Here is a 17,595-nt window from a genome sequence, read left to right on the forward strand (position 1 = left end):
CTGTCGCTTGCCCGCAATTCGTTACCTTATTGTGATGCCGAAAGCACTATCGTGACCCCGGTTTGGGCATCACGCACTTGGCGATCTCACTACCCAACACTACGACTAGCACCGACCATTACCGTGGCCTGTCCATGCAACAAGCTAAGAGGAATAGGTTAAATGCAAAGTAATAAAGTGATTTTGACGTTCCTTCATCTCATAAATGTCTCATGCCTCGGGACTTAAAGCTGTAGTCGTACTGCTACAGGTATCTCTCTGTTTCTCTGGCCTCGGTTGAGTCCTCCTTGGGTGATTTGTTTACAACCCCTGCACTGCTGGCTCTTTTCGACTACCACTCGTCTATGATAGTATGATGTATCAATGGGGTGCTATTGCTCACTAGGAGAAACGCAAGACTACCTATACTGAATACGTCTGACGCGACCGACAACGAAGCAGACGCCTAAGCGAATGTCGCAGCTGAGGGAACTATAATACACCAAGTTCAATACCCTTGACCAAAAGACTCCAAAAACTAAACGATTCACTACTGTGCTAGCATTAAACATGTAGGAGCGACAATGTGAGGCCATAAAGGCCAACTAAGCAATACTATCACAACGCCCGACCAGTATCGCAACTCTACAGGCCACGCTTCGTGTCCTTGGCGATCAGCCCTGTCAGACTCTTCTCCGGGCTAGGATACTCGGGCCGGCCCGCCAGCATGTTAACCACCTCGGATAGTCCTATCCAGTGGGCAATCTTGGGTCTTCGGTTCGGCCAGTCGGTGCCAGTCTCCTCCAGCTCCTTCATCTCGGTAAACACAACCTCCGACCCTTGGATACCGATCACAGTCGTGCTCCGAGGATCCTTCTTAACGTGGTTGTGAGCGTTGCGGCCAAAGCCTTCGATGTGCTGGATGCACTTGATAGCCAGACGGACGGCTCGGCAGCGGTCCATGGGCGAGGGAACACCACCCTGCTGGACGTGACCGGGGATGCTCTCTCGACTTTCAAATCGGTCATGAGCCTCCTCGCGGATAATGTCTGCAATGAGCTTGGCGTTGTAGACCTTGCTGGCCTTCTCGTTAACCAGGATCAGACGACCAGCGCGGGACTGGCCCTTGTCCTTCTTGAACACTTCCTTGAGGTGGTTGACATCCGAGTTGAGCATCTCGAGACTGACACCCTCCTCGGGGATGTAAACGGCGGAAGCACCAACATCCAGACCACTCAGGGTAGCAATGTAACCAGAGCGACCTCCCTGAGTCTCGATGACAAACACACGGCGACGAGTGGCAGAAGCTGACTGCTTAATCTTGTCGCAGTAGTTGACGAGCTCATTGAGGCAAGTGTCAGAGCCAAGCGAGTACTCTGTTCCAGGAACGTTGTTGGAGATTGTGGCGGGAAGCAGAGTCATGGGGATGCAGAGCGAGGGGTACGTGTCTCTGGCCTTGCGCATCTGAGAGATGGAGTGGAAGGCCTCGAAACCGCCGACGATGAACAAGGCATCGAAGTGGTACTCCTCGATCAGGTTGGCAATCCGCTCCATGCCAGACTCATTGGGAAGCTCTCGGTTGGTGCCAATCTCGGAACCACCCTTGCTGGCCCAGCCGTCAACCTCGAGCCAGTCAAAGGGACGAACGGATCCAAAGGGCTTGTCGCCGTGATGCCTGGAAAAGCCGGCGAAACCGTTGTGAATGGCCATGGGCTCATGGCCTCGGGAGATACAGTATGCAACAGCGGCACGCACGGCAGCATTCATGCCACCAGCAGGGGCACCGACGTTGATGAAGCCAATTCTCATGCGCTATTCAATCAGCATAAATTTCACAGAGGAATGATTATACTTACGTCCTTCTCAGGCAGCTTCTGGTCGTCCACCATGACGTTGGTGGTTAGCATGTAAGAGTTCCACTGATCGTAGAATTCGGCATCTCGAAGAGACATGGCCTTCTCAAAGTCCTTGGCGTCGACAGCCTTGGCAAGCTCCTTGGTCTCAGCAACAGCCTTCATCAAAGGCTTGCGGACAATCTTGTTTTCGTTGATAGCGATGAAGGGCGTCTCCGTCTCGGGGGTCGCATCGAGAACCGCCTTGACGGCCTCGACACCCTGTAGGGTAGCCAACATTCGATCATAGGCGACAGCAGTTCCACCTCGCTGGACATGACCAAGAGTTGTGATACGGGTATCAAGAGCAAGACCACCCTCGCCCTTGTCGGCGAGAAGGTCCTTGATTTCCTCGGCAGTGATTTTGGTGCCATTCTTGTCGCGAGCACCCTCGGCGACAATGACAATCGTCTTGCGCTTTCCGAGGCTCCGGTGCTGTAAGTCGTTAGCGCCATCATCATGGACATCACATGATGTCAGTCAGGCACTCACCCTTTGAACCACCATCTTCATCTCCCCCTGCCAGTCATGCTCTCTAGGTCTCTCGGGGATAAAAACAAAATCAGCGCCAGTTGCGACACCGGCCATGAGGGCCAGCCAACCGCAATGCCGTCCCATGACCTCGATAACAAAGGCGCGCGAATGCGAGGAAGCTGTGGCTTCGATGTAGTCAACCATCTCGCAGATGCGTGAGAGAGCCGAGTAGCAGCCAATTGTAGCATCAGTTCCAGTGAGATCATTGTCGATGGAGCCGACAAGACCAACAATGTTCAGGTGCTGGTATGGCTCGATCTGGCTGGCCGTCAACTGGCCATCCTGGACAAGCTCCTCCAGCAGAGAAGGCCACTCGGCGCGGAACTTGTCGGCACCAGTTAGGGAGCCGTCACCTCCGCAGATGATCAGAGCGTCAATGCCAGCAAGAACCATGTTCTTGGCGGCCGTCAAACGACCGGGACGCTCGTAGAAAGCCATACACCGGGCAGTACCGATCAGAGTACCACCCTCAGAGAGCCAGCCTCGAACGTCGTTCCACTGCATCTGCCGGATAAAGTCGCCGCCCTGCACCAGGCCTTCGTATCCCTCATAGACACAGAAGGCATCGCAGTTCATGTGAAGCGTCATGCGCACGACGGCGCGGACGGCAGCGTTCATGCCGGGAGAGTCACCTCCCGAGGTCATGACAGCAATCTTCTTTTTGGGAGCCATCTTGGATTCGGCGATGGCGGAAAGGACGCTGAAGGACGAGGCAGGTATCGGTCGGTCGGACAAGAGATAATAGGGTATAGGAATGCTTTGCCAGAGCTTGTTGAGGATGTCGAAGATGGGCCCAGTAAGAGAATGGAGGGGCCAGGCGAGGATCTGCAGATAAGAAAGAGAAGACATTCAGTACTAGTACATGATCCGGAAAGAGCGTCAAGCTTACATGTAAGTAGTAAATAGGAGAAGAGAACAGAGCAGCAGCAGAGCACAGCCAGCAAACTCAACGGACGATGTCGTCTCACCAGATTCCGTGAAGGGGGGAAATTATTATGGCGCCAGCTTCACGAGCCAAAGCCAACCTTGTCGTGGTGACGCAGGTCAGGAGCGAGGGCAAGGGAGCCAAGCAAGACAGCCCCGACTGACCGAGACGAGAGGTGTGAGAGGTCCAACAGACCCAATAAAAGAGGGGAAAAAAGAGCTCTTATCGCTTATCGGCCCGCGCGGGGACAAGTGTTGGCACAAGGTGAGCTCTTCTGGTGGGATATGTTACGATTCGTAAGGCCAATTATTAGCACACTCACCTCACCTTTGTGCTCTGCTCTAGACGTTCTAGTCTCGGTGGTTTTATCTTGCCCTGCCCTCTCTGCCCCTCCCTCTTCGCTAGGTATCGCACAAGTGAAGCTGCCATGCCGTCGACAATAATACCTCATCCGGAAAACTCGCTCTGCCCGCCGCACCGGCTCAACAAGAACCCACGTTCCGGAGGTACTGGATGTAGACAAGCCGGCCAGGGCAGTGGACAGTGGGACAGACGTCTGCCGAGACGTCAAAGCCTCAGTCGCTGACTGGCCAAGCCGGGCCTGAGGATAACTGTGCGCTTTACCTCGGGCATGATTATTGCTCAGGGGTTGATCAGCTTATGTAGTTGTCGTCTCGTAGACTCGAATGTTGATGTGAATGTTCGACTCTTGAGTCAACTGCCGACATGGCCGGGTCGATATCCAAATCCCATCCCGGTCTGCCGTCGTTGGCATGCAGCAGTTCGTGGGGCCAAGGGAGAGAACAACGGTAGTGGTAGTAGCGAGATCTCACGATGCAGGGCGATTATTAAGACCATCCAGCGGGAGAGACAATCGAGATGCGCCCTGGTCTGGTAGCGAGTTCAGGACTAGCCAGGGGCCAATTCATCACTGATGAGCATTTCACCGTATAAATGTCAAGACACGCCACCCGCCTCACGGCATGTCGCAAGCCTCAATGTCGCGGGCCTCAGACTGAACCAGTTTTTGACAAGCAAAAAACATGAAAAACATGCAGCAAACAACAGAAACGATCCAAGGCAACGCCTAGCGCGCGATCGTGGCGCCGGGGAAGCTCATAGCGTCCCGCCAGCGGCAGAGCTGGAGCAAAGCAAGGCAAGGCAATGATGCAAATGCCCAACGCTACCCAGCGCGTCGGCGCATTGAAAACTGACGAGTCACTGAGGAAACTTGATGGTCTAGCAGCGGCCGAGACAAGCTGCGAGGATCGCTGCGCAACCGTACGACCCCGGGGTCACGACTTGCAGCCCGGGCAAAGCAAAGAAGAAAAAAAAGACCCAAAGGTGAATCAGTCATGCGGCTGGAGAGACAGTTTTATGCGCTGGCAAGCGTCGTGAGATGGGATGGATGGCATGGCTGATGCGACGGTAGAGCGCGTCTGCTGACCCAGCCCTGAAGCGCTGAGCCGCCAGGACCCTGGGAGAAGCGCCCCTGAGCATGACGACAGAGGCCTCACCGGGCCTCAGGCCTGCCAGGCGTCAAGGCTTTTCCAACTCTTCTGTCAAGCAGTAGACCGTGGCGTAGAGTTCCCAGGTGACCTACCCCAGGTACCGTCCGTCACCCAAGGCTCGGAGAATCATTGGGATTCCGCAACGGCTTCTGGTCTGATGTGCTCGGTATACATCCGTGATCATGACATCCCATGATCTCGGGCGTCTCAGCGCGGCAGACAAGGCGACGTCTGCCTGACTGGAGGACGAACGGATGGCTACAGCTCGACGGCATCCCTCTCAACACTCGACTCGACTCGGTCCCATCGGGATAAGTTCCGGGGTCAGGCGCAGCGACGCCGTCATCAGTCATCACCCGCCTGTGCTTCCATTGTCGAGTCGCCAGCGTAATCCAGAAGAGGTCACTGGAAGGCCCGTGGCAGGTTGCGGAGGCGAGGTGCAGTGTGCTGCGGATGACGGACGGCGAAACCTGGGGCTCGTCACCATCACGGGGTCACCTGGCGGGTCGGTCAGGGCCATTGGATTGGGATTGGAATCAATGGATCCTCTTGGGCCTCTGCTCCTCCAGGGCTGCTTGGTCGAGAATCAACGTCACATTTCCAATCCCGGGCGTCCCTTTGATTGTTGCATCAATTCGCCAGTCCCGGCGGGAGCCTGGCCTAGGGCGGGCCAATTGAAGTCGTGAGAAAGACTGAGAAGTGACGAGACAAGGTCTAATAGAGTCCAATGCTATTCAGACTCAGACTCAGGGTCCTTCTCTGGTTCATAGGGGTATCTCATGTGCCAGGCAAACTCCGCAAGTCATCCTCTAGTCTTTCAATCCCGAAGTCGCTCCATCGGTACAACACCCGCGCGTCAATATCACGAGGGTTGGTTGTCGCGGGCTAGAACAAGGCGAGGCGAGATTGCCCTAGAATGCGTGGTGACCAACGTGACTCGCGATGGGGCCTCAGACCGGTCTCTGATGAGTAGGTGCTGGACGGCCAGCGGGCCACTCATCCGCGAGCCCAGCCTCGGGGAACTGTGAACAAGAGTCCCGGTAGGTGTGTGGGGGTCTTTTGGCATGGCCTTGCCCTGGCAAATTCAGGGTCGCCCTCAGTTCTGGGAGTATCTGGGCTCTCAGCTGCCCGATTCGAGCGACGTTCGAGGCTCTGACGGTCAGGGATGTGCTGTGCTCGCGACGGAACCGTTTGAGGGGAAATGGGCGGACGAGTAGCCTCGTGACTAGCCAGCGGCCACGTCCACGTTCGAGATTCCAAACGGACCAGAGGAACGCATCGGCATCTTCCATAGCGCCGCTCCATCGGGGAGAGGGCATGGCAGCTCAAGGGAACTCCGAGAGGGAGGAAGAACAGAACGGTTGCCGCTTTCGGGTGACGGAGGACGGATGCGGTCTCGGGAGTGAAAACGGACGCTAAAAAGGGCATGCAGCCGCCCAAGGCTTCAAGGTTGCTACCCGAAGAGGCAACTCTGAAGGAGCCCTTTGAAGCTTAGCGTATCTCTGACCATCTAAACCCGTTTGAGCTCCACCTTGGGGCCGCTTGAGCACGAGGAGAGGAACAAGTGCCTGTTCAGGCAAGGCCCCGTGGAACTGGTCAGCAGGCTGACTTTTCGCCTCCCCCTCTCTGCCACCTCCACCCGTGCGTGCTGTGCTCGCTGTGCTCTGTGCTCCGTGCTCTCCCCCTGGCAGAAGCCCTGTCCTTGTGCGCTGTGTCGCCGGCACAGGCCTCGCTCTCCCTGGGAATCGCGGGTCTTCTGGCTGGCTGCTCGAAAAACCAGAGGTACGGATGAGCGACGCCTGTTCCGCCACCTCACCCCCCACTGCACTGCACCGCTCTGCACCCGCTACCGCCTCAATCCGACTGCCCACACTCCTCTTTTCTTATTCTACGGACCCCCACCCCACCCGACTCGCTCCTGCTCCTCCTCTTCCAGCGCACTCCAGCGCCCACTGGCACCTGCCCAGTAGATTTTTCCTCAAGGCACCTAGAAGTTCCTCCGCCGCGGTACCTCCGACTTGTACTGAGAGACTTCAACCTGAGCCGTGGCCGTGGCCCACCCTCTTCTGTCGCACACCCCGTGAAGTACGTACCTTTACCCCCTGTGGCTCCCACCTCTCACACCCCCCCGGTCCTCGTGCGCTCCATTTACACAAAGCACACACCGCGACTCCCTTCCCCCATCCGTCTTGCTTCCCAAGTTCGCACACAACCCAAACAAGAATATCTATGTTTGATCCCCCCCGGACTCTGTCGTCCTCCTCCACATACACATACGCCAACTACGCTGTACTGAACTTGAGCCGTAAAGTTGACGATCCTGCACCAGACAGCAATCGCCTCTGCATGTCTACTTGAGGATCCTCATGAACCCCAGCATCCTTCCCGACAACTCTCCCTACCGTCACCAGCACCAGAATTGACCTCGCCGAACGCGACTCCATCACCGAACCCCAACTCCACCAACACTTTGGCGCATTGTCGGTCTCAGTCACGATTACTACTGCCGACGAACTCTGCGAATTCTCTCAACTGCATTCGATTGCACTTCCACTCTATCCCGACATCTACTACACCGACACCTTGCATCACACCGTCGAGTAATCGACAGGTTATGCCCATCATGCCCTATCGACTGGATACACACGTTTTGACTGTGGATGCAAACGTCATTCACAAGGTCGACACTGGCAATCCCGCCAACCTCTATAGCATGTGGACGGGTAAGTTACACCCAAGACGTCGTTCACTGGTGAATGCTGACAAGTTAGTCTTCTCTCGATGCGCAGACTCCGTTGAGCAAGGCCGAAGACTCGAGAACCTTAGCTGGCGTCTATGGCAGCGAGAAACCTTTGTTGTCGACAACGAGGAAAAGACCACACAGACCCTTCCCCAGAACATTCCCTCCGAGACACGGATACCCGATCTTCCCCAACTCTCTGGCAGCGTCGAGTCCCTTGTAGATGAGGAGGCCGTCGACTTCACCTCTGTGTCTGCACCTCTCGAGATCGCTCGCCCTCGCGTACGACGACAGGACTCGTGCACCAGCACACGGAGCAAGCGCGAGCGTCACATTAGCTCTGACGACTTTGAGAAGATGATTGTGTCCATCGTCAAGGACAAGGGTCCTCTTTCTGCTCCTCCCCAGATCGCCCCCGTCTCAAAAGACTCACTACCCGCGCCCCCACCCTTTGAGCGCTCTGGATCTACCACGACCGAGTCGCAGTCACCTGCCAAGTCGACCACTGAGGTGTCCGAGGCCTCAGCCCAGTCCTCACCCCAGAGCCTTTCCCGTACCACGGTCGTCCGTGGCTTCTCGCCTTCCCAGATGCCGATTCCCCGAACCATTGCCATCACCGCCCAGTCCTCATCAGACGCGATCCCCGAGCCCACCTCGTCGCCTGCTGCCAAGCCTGTGCAGTCTAAGAAGCCCGCGCGGTTTGCGCTCGGTGGTTCTTGTTCATCTAGCGAGCAGGACCAGAGCCTGGGCAACGGAAAGCCCGTCATTCCCATCATCAAGAAGCCCATGTTCCAAATTGGAGGCTCATCTGAAGAGGATGGCTCCCTGAAGAGCGCACTGGCTTCGTCGCGACCCAGCTCGCTGCTGTCGCCCCGCAAGAAGCAGACCTCTTTTAGCAGCAATGTCATGACCCGAACCATTGACGACGAGGCCGCCGTGGATTCAGACACCGACTACATTGACGAGAGCGCCATCGATGATGACGAGGACTCGTCGGACTGGGAGGACTCTATGGAGGAGAGTAACAAGTCTAGCATGGACGACAAGTTTTTCCAGCGAGTCGACTCCAAACCTAACTTGACATCACGCCGGTCTCTCATTACTCTCATGCTCGCTCAGAACGATCGCGCGCGCACTCTGGGCAACCACGCGTCGCAATCCACATCTGCCATTCCTCGATCTCGCATGGCCCATGGACCTTCACTGGGCGCCTCTCCTAGCGACTCTGATGAGGCCCCTCTTATGATGAAGGGCATGCGCGGACCCGGTCTCAAGCCTATCCATGAGGTGCCTCGATCTAATGCTCAGCCCATCATGGTTGGTCCCAGCCACGTCCAGGCACAGGCTGCCCTGTCGCCTCGGACAACGCGCCGCAACATGCTTGCCACTGAATTGACCGAGTCTCTGCGCCGTCATCTCCTCTGGGAGCGACAACAAAAGTCGTCGACGGCCAACGCGGTGCTCAAGCGAAGGCACACATCACACGATGTGGCCAACCTCAAGCAGTACCCTGAGAAGCCATGCATGAAGAAGAGCGAGGACGTGAACGCGAGCAGCTGGAACCAATACTTTTCCAAGGAAGCCAGCGACGGATACCACTCCAAGGGGTGGTGAATGATTCGATACCCATATCACGCATACCATCAACAAACAGCAAAGCACAGCTATACCCTACTACCTACTGCAACGAATACCATACCGGATGCAAGCGAGGAGCATGCATCGTTATCATGTACATTGGGCGGCGCACGAGAGGCATCACATCATCATTGAGCGTTTGTTTTTGCTGCAATTGGCAGCACGCATTGATTGTTTTTTACAAGGACATTTAGCGGACTCGGGAAACTCGAGTCAAAATTTGTGTTGATCATTTTCATTTCTGCACTCATGGCTGGCGGCGTTGTTGATAACGTTATGATACCATGGACTCGCTTTGTTTGTCACGGCCTGGATTGGCCCGGATTTCGCGCGGGATTTGGGTCTTTTTTTCGAGGCATTCATTCAATTGACGAAGGATCAATCAGGCTCAGCTCAGGTCAGGGCGTGTGTGTACTCTAGCTTCGGCAAGGAAAGACGGGACGGACAAGGGCAACCTGAGGACACCACCATACCATTATTACGACTATTGCTACCTACGCGAGGAGGCACGGTACGGTACCTGAGTTTGGACGAGGAGCATGGGCCACGAATACAGTCACAGTACAGTCATATTTTTTCTGACGAGCGAGCGAGGCGAGGCGAGGCGAAAACAAAAGTGGAGGACAAGGGAGAGAAGAGGTCCCGTGGACGGACTGAACTGGACTGGCCTTGGCCAAGGATGAGAGTTGATCCATGGCGAGGCAAAAAGAAAACAAAAAACGAGTAGTCAAAAAAAACTCGTAAAAAAGGGCGAATTGTCTATGAAAAGAGCTTTGTTTAAAAACATGATAAAAATTTCACTACACATTTATTTAAGTTAAAAAGTACCAGCTGGTGACGTGCAAGTCGAGTGTCATGATTGGAATGCCAAGTTGTGAGGTGCAGACAGGTTCCTGAGAGGTTTTGGTACCTGGACAGAACTCCAAGTGATGGATGACGTGCATCTGGGTCATTCAGGTGTAGTGTCTCTTGATGTTTGGCTCTGGAAAGTGTTGGAGCTGAAAATGACCGTGAACCAACAGGGAGGGCCACAGTTCTTGGGCCGCCGAGTGGGTGTGGTGTGGTAGAGCGCAGGCCTTGCTGAGCCCGTGACTTGCAAGCACATGCCAGACGGAACAACAAAAAAAAAAGTGATGGAAATGAGGGTAAGATCCAATCCAATCCAATCCATGCAATGCAATGTTGATTACTGAATGTTCAGCTTCACATGTCAAGATTGATTGACATTGGGGGTTTCCCAATCTTTTCACAAGCGGTCAACAACAATAACACGGCGCGCACGCAATCCATTATCTTTGTTGGGGATTGAGAAGACGGGAGAGAAACTGCTAAACCCTTTCAGACTCGGCCCAGAGACTGCTACTATCCCGAATGAGATGCCGTGCGCAGGACAAGCAACAGCACCAAAAGCTGACGGCGATGCTAGACTAGAGCTGAAAGACAACCGGAGTCGGTCCTTGTCTAGGTTTTCCCCCTCGGTTATGAAACCCGAGTCCCAACCACCGGTAACGCTAAAAGTCGAACTTGCAAAATGAATGCGCGTGCGTGCGTGCGTGTGTTTTCTCCCCCTTGATCTCAAAAAGTAAGAAAAAAAACTTCCGTGTCTGCGGGAGGATCTGAGGGGTGTGTGTCCTTTCTCGTTCTGCCTAGGATTGCTTTTTTTTTCCTTTTCCTTTCCCCGGGACCTGGGATTGGGATTTGCTGGGGTCCGGGTTAATTAACGGGGTGAAAAAGCTTTTGGGTTGCAGACAAGCCACGGGTGAACATTCAAGACGTGGTTGATGAAATTTTGGCATATGATGATGGTCAACCTACACTAGCATATGAAAATTCTATGTATGATGATTTTGAGAGGCAACCTCAACGTCCCATTCTCGTATCCAAGCTGAAGAATTGACTCTTTTTGAAAATTCATCAGTGAGGGGAAGCTCATTGAGCAATTGAGCCTGTTCAATGACTCTTCTCCTCCAAAAGCCCAGACTCGAACTAAATCTTGACCATTGCGGCGTCTTCTACTGGGTCTCGATGATGGGAATTGTGGAAGAGTAACTCAGATCCCAAGATTGCGGAGCCGCAGTGAGCACGAGGGGGTGGCAGATTTTTCATGTCACACAAAGGCGTGCACACCCCTTGTTCCTCATATTCTGGGGCCGAACACCTTTAACCACGGCATTCAATTCTGGTTCACGGCGAATTCAAAGACATTGACCATTGAAGCTGGAGTTCAATTGTGCCGTGTCCGTTGCCGTGCCTCATCTTTATGCACTCCTGATTGTGCACATCACATTTTTCAAGACTCAACACACACGGGCTGTGACTGCCTGGGGTGGGTACGGACAAAGGCAGAAGAGACAACGACGCCTCTCCCGTTCTGGATTTTCCGGGGAAGCCATCCTCAGTCGGTGTGTGTGTGTGTGAGTAAGAAGTATGTGCCTGAGCTCAGACCTTGAAAGCAGGCCCTTGTACGGATAGTTATTATCCTATAGAATTAAGAGCGTCAACTGCGCCTCTCAGAAATCATTTTTTTTATTTTATTTTTCAATTTGTACCCAAAAGCTTTGACTTTGAATCTCCTCAATGTGGAAACATGATAATCGCTCCCCCTCACCTCAGAACTCATCCGTGTGAGCTTTTTACCTTGTCTTGTCTCCGCTGAGGCAAAATAAAAACCACAGGTCACACGGCGTCATTTCTTAGAAGAGAGGGGGGACAGCCACAAGCTTTTTTGCCCTGCCCTGCCGAAGCTCCCCGGTTTTGCTTTTTTTTTTCTGCGCTTTTTGCTTGGTGTGTGGTTCGGATCGAGAAAACGACGCTAAACCGGGGGAGAGGGGGTGTGAGTCTTTTGTGGCTTGGGGGATTCGTTGCTTCTTTTCTTTGTGGCGTTTTTTTTCCCTCTGTGTCTTTTCTGACTCAGAGCCTCTTCTTCTTCTCTCTCGTGCGGCTAGCGGCTAAAAAGAGAGACAGACAGCACCGCCGGCTAAATTGAGGGACATGTTCGGGCGGTGAATGGAGTAGAAAAGTCATTTTGCCGGCATGGTTTCTTACTAAGGCATAGCCCACAGAGGCATTAATTGATGGAGTTTCTTGGGGTGAGAGAGTCAAGAGGCAATTCGGGAATAAACAAAAGCTTCCAAATCACACGCGCGCAATTACCGATCGGGCTTTTCGGAGAAAGGTCCCTGCATTTGCGTCCAACTGATGTTCCCCTTGTGATTTGCCTCTGCCTCTCAGAATGTGGAACCCGACCCGATCCCATGAGAGCTGTTGGAAATTCTGAAAGTCATGAGTCCTCGAAATATGCAAGCCTAGACTTTCCGATTTTCTACCCCAACTGACCGACATCTCAACTATTACGTGACGTGACGCCCTCCGTCACTATCCGCTCGTCCCTTGGGACTCTACTACTCAGCGGTCCGGCCCCCGAATCCCTACCTAGGCTTATTCATTCTCATGCACTTTCTCAAGTATACATGTATACCTCGGGTCATGTCGGAACTTGCCCGTTCAACTCGTCGGCGGAGTGGGGCCTCCGGACTATTCTCCGCGTTTTCGCCTGTACAACACCGAGGTTCGGGGTCCGCCCGCTTTCGGAAATCTGGGGTTAATGGCCGCAAGCCTGCGCTGGCCATAAGATTTCCGGAGGAGGAGGGAGGGTGTGCAGAAGAGAAGAGAAGGTCAAATGCTTGGTCAAGGGCTCGAAATGCAACCAGGGTCTAAGCTACTGCGTATTCTTTTTTTCCCCCATGGTAGCTGCGGCAAATGCATACTTGACCGTCTTTGACGTCTGCGCGATATCTACAGCATCCATGTGGTGCAACCGTCCATCTTTCACCGCTTCATTCATGACACCTGGTCCCTGAGCACGGGTACAGACAGACAAACAGTCAGGCAAAACCTTCACCTACAGTTTTGATCAATATGCATCCAAACCCCCAAAGCCGTCACTGATCTACAGGCCCCAAGTCACTCGTCCCCTTGGGGGCATCGACGGAATGGGGACAGATCTAGAGCCGCCAGCATAGCTGACATCAGAGGGTGGCCCGCGAGGCTGGCGGGCCCTGTGACCTGATCAACCTTTTTGCAGCCCAGGGTCGGGCGGAGTGCTGTAGAAAAGAAGCTTTGGCCCTGAGGAATTTCCTCGTGGCCTTGGCTATGACATCTGCCTGCATGAGTCGCGCGTTTAGACTCAAGGTTGGGAAAAAAAGGGGTCCGTCATTTCTCCCGCGCGTTTGGCATTCCGTGCCTGATAAAATCCAATTAATTAATTAATTGAAAAATCAAGACGAATAAAAAAAATATTTCAAAAACCTGCTTTCTTGTTCGCTTTGAATAAGCTCTGGAGCTACCGGAACCGTCCCCCGGCCGGGGTTGATGCTGGGGTTCAAGCGCCTAGCGGAACCGCTTCCACGGGGAAGAAAAGGACGAGCAAGTTACGGAGCTGCGGAAACAAGACGACGAAGATGGCCCGGAGCAGCTTCTTTTGTGCTGACGACGCGATGTCATGTTGATGTACGGGTTAATTAACGGAAAGATGCCGTTCAAGGCCGAGATGCGCATCCCGACATTGTTACGATGCCTTTCCCCATGTCCGTGGCTTGTCTTCGTTAGCTGTCAATTTTGACATCTGCCACCGTAACATCAAAATCACCGTCGTCCAAACGGTCAAGGTGGTATCGACATTGACTGACAGTTGCCCGAATAGGAATCACCTCGTCGACATTGATTCTTGGTGTGAAAGAAATAGGCCACGAGACAGTTGCATCCGGCAGTTGATCAAAAAATTCAACGTCACAACCATCTGCAAGGTGTGCCTGTCAATCGTCATAATCCCCTTGATTGTCTCTTGATGTCTATGAATCGCCTTTGAGCCGTCAATCGAGGCTCGACATCGAGATCCGGGGTTGATGTGTCCAAGTGGGCTACGTCATAATCCGGGGTTTCTTGTGTGTGTGTGTGTGTCTCGCGCGCAACCATCCCCCGGAATTTCCAATTTCGGTCGCCCAATCCCCGGATCCGCACCGCAGGGCAGCGCATCACGCGCCGCGCCTGGGCTGAGCGTTCAATGAAAAGACGCCCTGGGTTTATTGCGGGCGGAATGCGTTGTTTCGACTGACGAGACCGTCTTGTGGTGTTGCGGTTATGGCTGTTCTCGTATCTTTTTCTGCCGTCTGTTGTCTCTAGTGTTGCCATAATCAACTATTGTGGAAATAGTCACCACCCCCATCTCCGACTCTGTTGTTTTCCCCTCGTCGCCGCTGTCGGAGCGATGTAGGTACCAAAGTACAGGTGATCTCTTTTCTTCAAAGTTGGGGGCACACACCAAAATCTCTCTGGTGGTGTGAACCTCCAGCCTGACCAATCACCACCCGCCAGATACTAACCTTCTAGAAGTCTTCTCCCGCACGTGGGGCAGCAACTCACACGCTGTCAATTCTTGATGATCACGCGTGAGTCTTGTGTCTGCGTCAAATGCGGTACGTAATTGTTTTGTTGTTCGTTGAGGGGGAAACTTGAGGCTAGATAACAACCATTAACTCAAGAAAGCGCGATATTTTGCCCATGTCGGTCCGCTTCAAGAGATGGATGCCACTTTCGGTCGAGCCGTCCCCGTGCGGTACTTCCTGACAAGGAAATTAAAATATTTCCAAGAGATAAATCATTAAATGTTTTATCTCCTCCAACAGCTAAAAAGTGGGGAAGGACTTGTCACCTCCATTTCCAAGATGAATGCTCCATTGGAAATATCTCCCCTGCAATCAAATCAAGTCAATCAGCCTTGCAAACTCAAATTATTCCAAGAGGAACCGCCGTTGGGCAGCAAAACTGTTATTCATCAGACCCGCTGGCCCATGAAGAACCCAGACAGATTAAGCCCGCGACATGTCGAAACCCCGCCGACCCAGATCAGATCCATAACATTCCATTCCAACGTCTCCGCTGATAACAGTCAATCACTCACTCACATCAATCGCATCAGTCATCTCCGTGAGTGTTCCCGGCCACTCTGCGGCCCTGCTCGGTCCCTCTCGCCTGGACCCTTGCAATTCCTTGTCGGTCCGTGTCGGTTCAATTGCGTACCGAGTCCCACGGCATGCGACACGCTCGGTGTTGATTGGAGCCGAGTCTTTGCCCACGGTTTCGCGCTATTTTCTCTCAACGTCCCAACACGTGAAATCCGCGTGGCTGCCATTGCGGTAGGGCTCACGGGAGGCCTGTGTCTCGGGGCACCACGAGGAGGCAAAGGCTGTCGGTCCGGGAAGTATTGTAATGTTCGGCGCCTCTGTGGGCATCCCCCGAGCCTCTGTGGACATCCCCCGACAGCCCCCGGCGGCATCACCGACTGGAGAGCTTCATCAAGTCGACAAACGACTCAGTTGAAACTGGTTTATTGTGGCTGACGTTCATGGTCATTTCCTTTGAATCTCCTTCGCCCGCTTCAAAGCTTGGTGGTGCGTCAAAACCTGCCTATCCTGGCGACGGCGACGGCAACTCGTTCGGGAACCTTGTTCAAACTCTCCAACTAGCGCTGAACAACGAGCAATGTCCCTTTTCATGACTCTCGCGGTATCTCAGGTACCGTCCTTGAACGCCACGTGGAAGACTCCCCCGCAGACACGAGCAACTGACTTTCTGTTGTTGCCTTTTCCGTGCGGTTTTGCCGAAACATCTTCACGTCGGTAGTTGAGGACGGCCCGGCCAACCAGATCCTGATCAAGAGTCTATCTTAGTGCTGAGCTTGGTATTCTTTGAATTCCGTATTCATGCATAGGTGTAGAGTGTAAACGACTCTTGAGTGTCTAGTTGTCAACGGCCAGTAGCAAAAAGAAACATACAACACCCGGCATTCGCCAGTCGTCACCGACCTGACTACTACTCGGGCGCTCTTCAGTTTATCGATGGGAGAGCGGACGGGATCCCGAGCTGTCTAAAGGCTGTGGTCGTATGTACTTGGCATGAGATCAAACCGCATCATAGGGATGTTGGATGGTTGCGTGAGCCGGGCCGTAACGACGAGACCTCGATTCTCTGGTGGATGCCTGCAGTAGTCAGTCCGTCTCTAAACGGGCGTCTTTGATGGACAGCTGTGCCTAGTTGCAGCCCAACCTACAGACAACCTGGTGTATTTGGTGTTTCCATCACCAGTTCAACTTGACTGCGCCCCCTTGCCTGAGCAGCCAACCCCAGACATCGACCCATTTACCCCAGGTTTATCAGGCACGGGAACTGCAGCTGGTGGCATAAGACCTGGCATCATGCTATGTCAACTATGGCAGCTATGACCAGCTATGACCAACTGTGGTCAGCCTCTTGATCGCTGTTCTTAACACGTCATATTCTGTCGAATGTTTGACTCTTGGCCTGGGGTAGCATCCACCCCCAAATTCGTCCGATTTCCCCAATGTCCCAGACGGGCGGTTCTGGGCGACAGCAGGACCCCGGTCCGGGGAAGAGTCCTGGGGGTCACCCGACGGAGAAACAGTGCCGTGTCAAAGGAGTGAAAGGACCCTGATCGGATCAGAGGGCCGCAACTGGACGGACCGCCGAGTCCAGCTTCTAGATTCGGTCGGAAATCACAACATGTGATGGCGAAGGAGGAGGAGGCCTTGTGATGCGGAGAAGCCTGAACCTGGCCATCTCACTGCTGCGGGTGAATCGAGCGTCGGATCCGCGATCCTGGGGACCAAGAGGGAGGGTGCGTTGAAACGTCGTCCCTGGCGTCTGCGTCTGCCCATGTGAAGGATCGATCCGCGGCCCGTCTTGAGGGAGGGGGTGATGTTGACAACCAAGGGTGAGATGGATGTCGATGAAAGGCCGAGTGGCAGCCGAGGAGTTGACGGCAGGACATGTCTCTGACCTCCACGTGATGCCGGTTTCAGACGTCAGCATCATCCAGATGAGCTGTCTAGGTTCCCAGGTAAGAAGATTTTGAGTTGATCTTGGTCAGACTAGGAGGCTATGAAGACTTATACGGCAATGTCTTTTGAGAAGGGTGGGTGTAGATGCAACACCCCCGTTCTCACTGATTGCCAAGCTGCTGCAACCCATTTCGTGTCTCAGCTGCCGATTTCTCGGAAACTCGATTGCTGTAGTTGGTTATAAAGTGCGAGGAAATTGTTGATTAATCCAATGAGACCGATAGGCCGTATGGTGGCGCTGAAACTCCCGTATTGAAAGTCTGCCATCGTCAATTACATCATGGATGGGTTTGTATATGCCACGTAATTGATGACCATGGCAGTTACACTTGAACCTCAATGCTTCGGGAGTGTCGATAATCGTCTCAACAATATGGCATCTAGCTCTGAGCACATGAAAGCTGATGACCTTGCCAAGTTGACGGGGCTTCCGAGTCGGACCAGGTCGAAATATGTGTCA

The 17,595-nt window shown here is 53.7% G+C and overlaps 2 protein-coding genes across 2 annotated transcripts; one reads left to right on the top strand and one right to left on the bottom strand.

The window, feature by feature from the left end:
- Positions 1-342: 342 nt before the first annotated feature.
- On the bottom strand, positions 343-3,089 carry pfk1 (6-phosphofructokinase). Its single transcript, XM_003046700.1, has 3 exons — positions 2,364-3,089; positions 1,836-2,306; positions 343-1,791 (listed from the first exon to the last, which is right to left on the bottom strand). The coding sequence occupies exons 1-3, from the start codon at positions 3,075-3,077 to the stop codon at positions 625-627; spliced, it is 2,352 nt and encodes a 783-aa protein (XP_003046746.1). The 5' UTR covers positions 3,078-3,089; the 3' UTR covers positions 343-624.
- A 4,375-nt stretch (positions 3,090-7,464) lies between these two features.
- Positions 7,465-9,195, top strand: NECHADRAFT_91252 (uncharacterized protein; the record flags this gene model as incomplete). The annotated part of the gene is made up of 2 exons (XM_003046120.1): positions 7,465-7,564; positions 7,613-9,195. 2 exons carry the CDS (start codon positions 7,465-7,467, stop codon positions 9,193-9,195), a joined length of 1,683 nt encoding a protein of 560 aa, XP_003046166.1.
- Positions 9,196-17,595: the final 8,400 nt, after the last annotated feature.

This window comes from Fusarium vanettenii (genome assembly GCF_000151355.1).
Source record: "Fusarium vanettenii 77-13-4 chromosome 2 genomic scaffold NECHAsca_18_chr2_1_0, whole genome shotgun sequence".
NCBI lineage: Eukaryota > Fungi > Ascomycota > Sordariomycetes > Hypocreales > Nectriaceae > Fusarium > Fusarium vanettenii.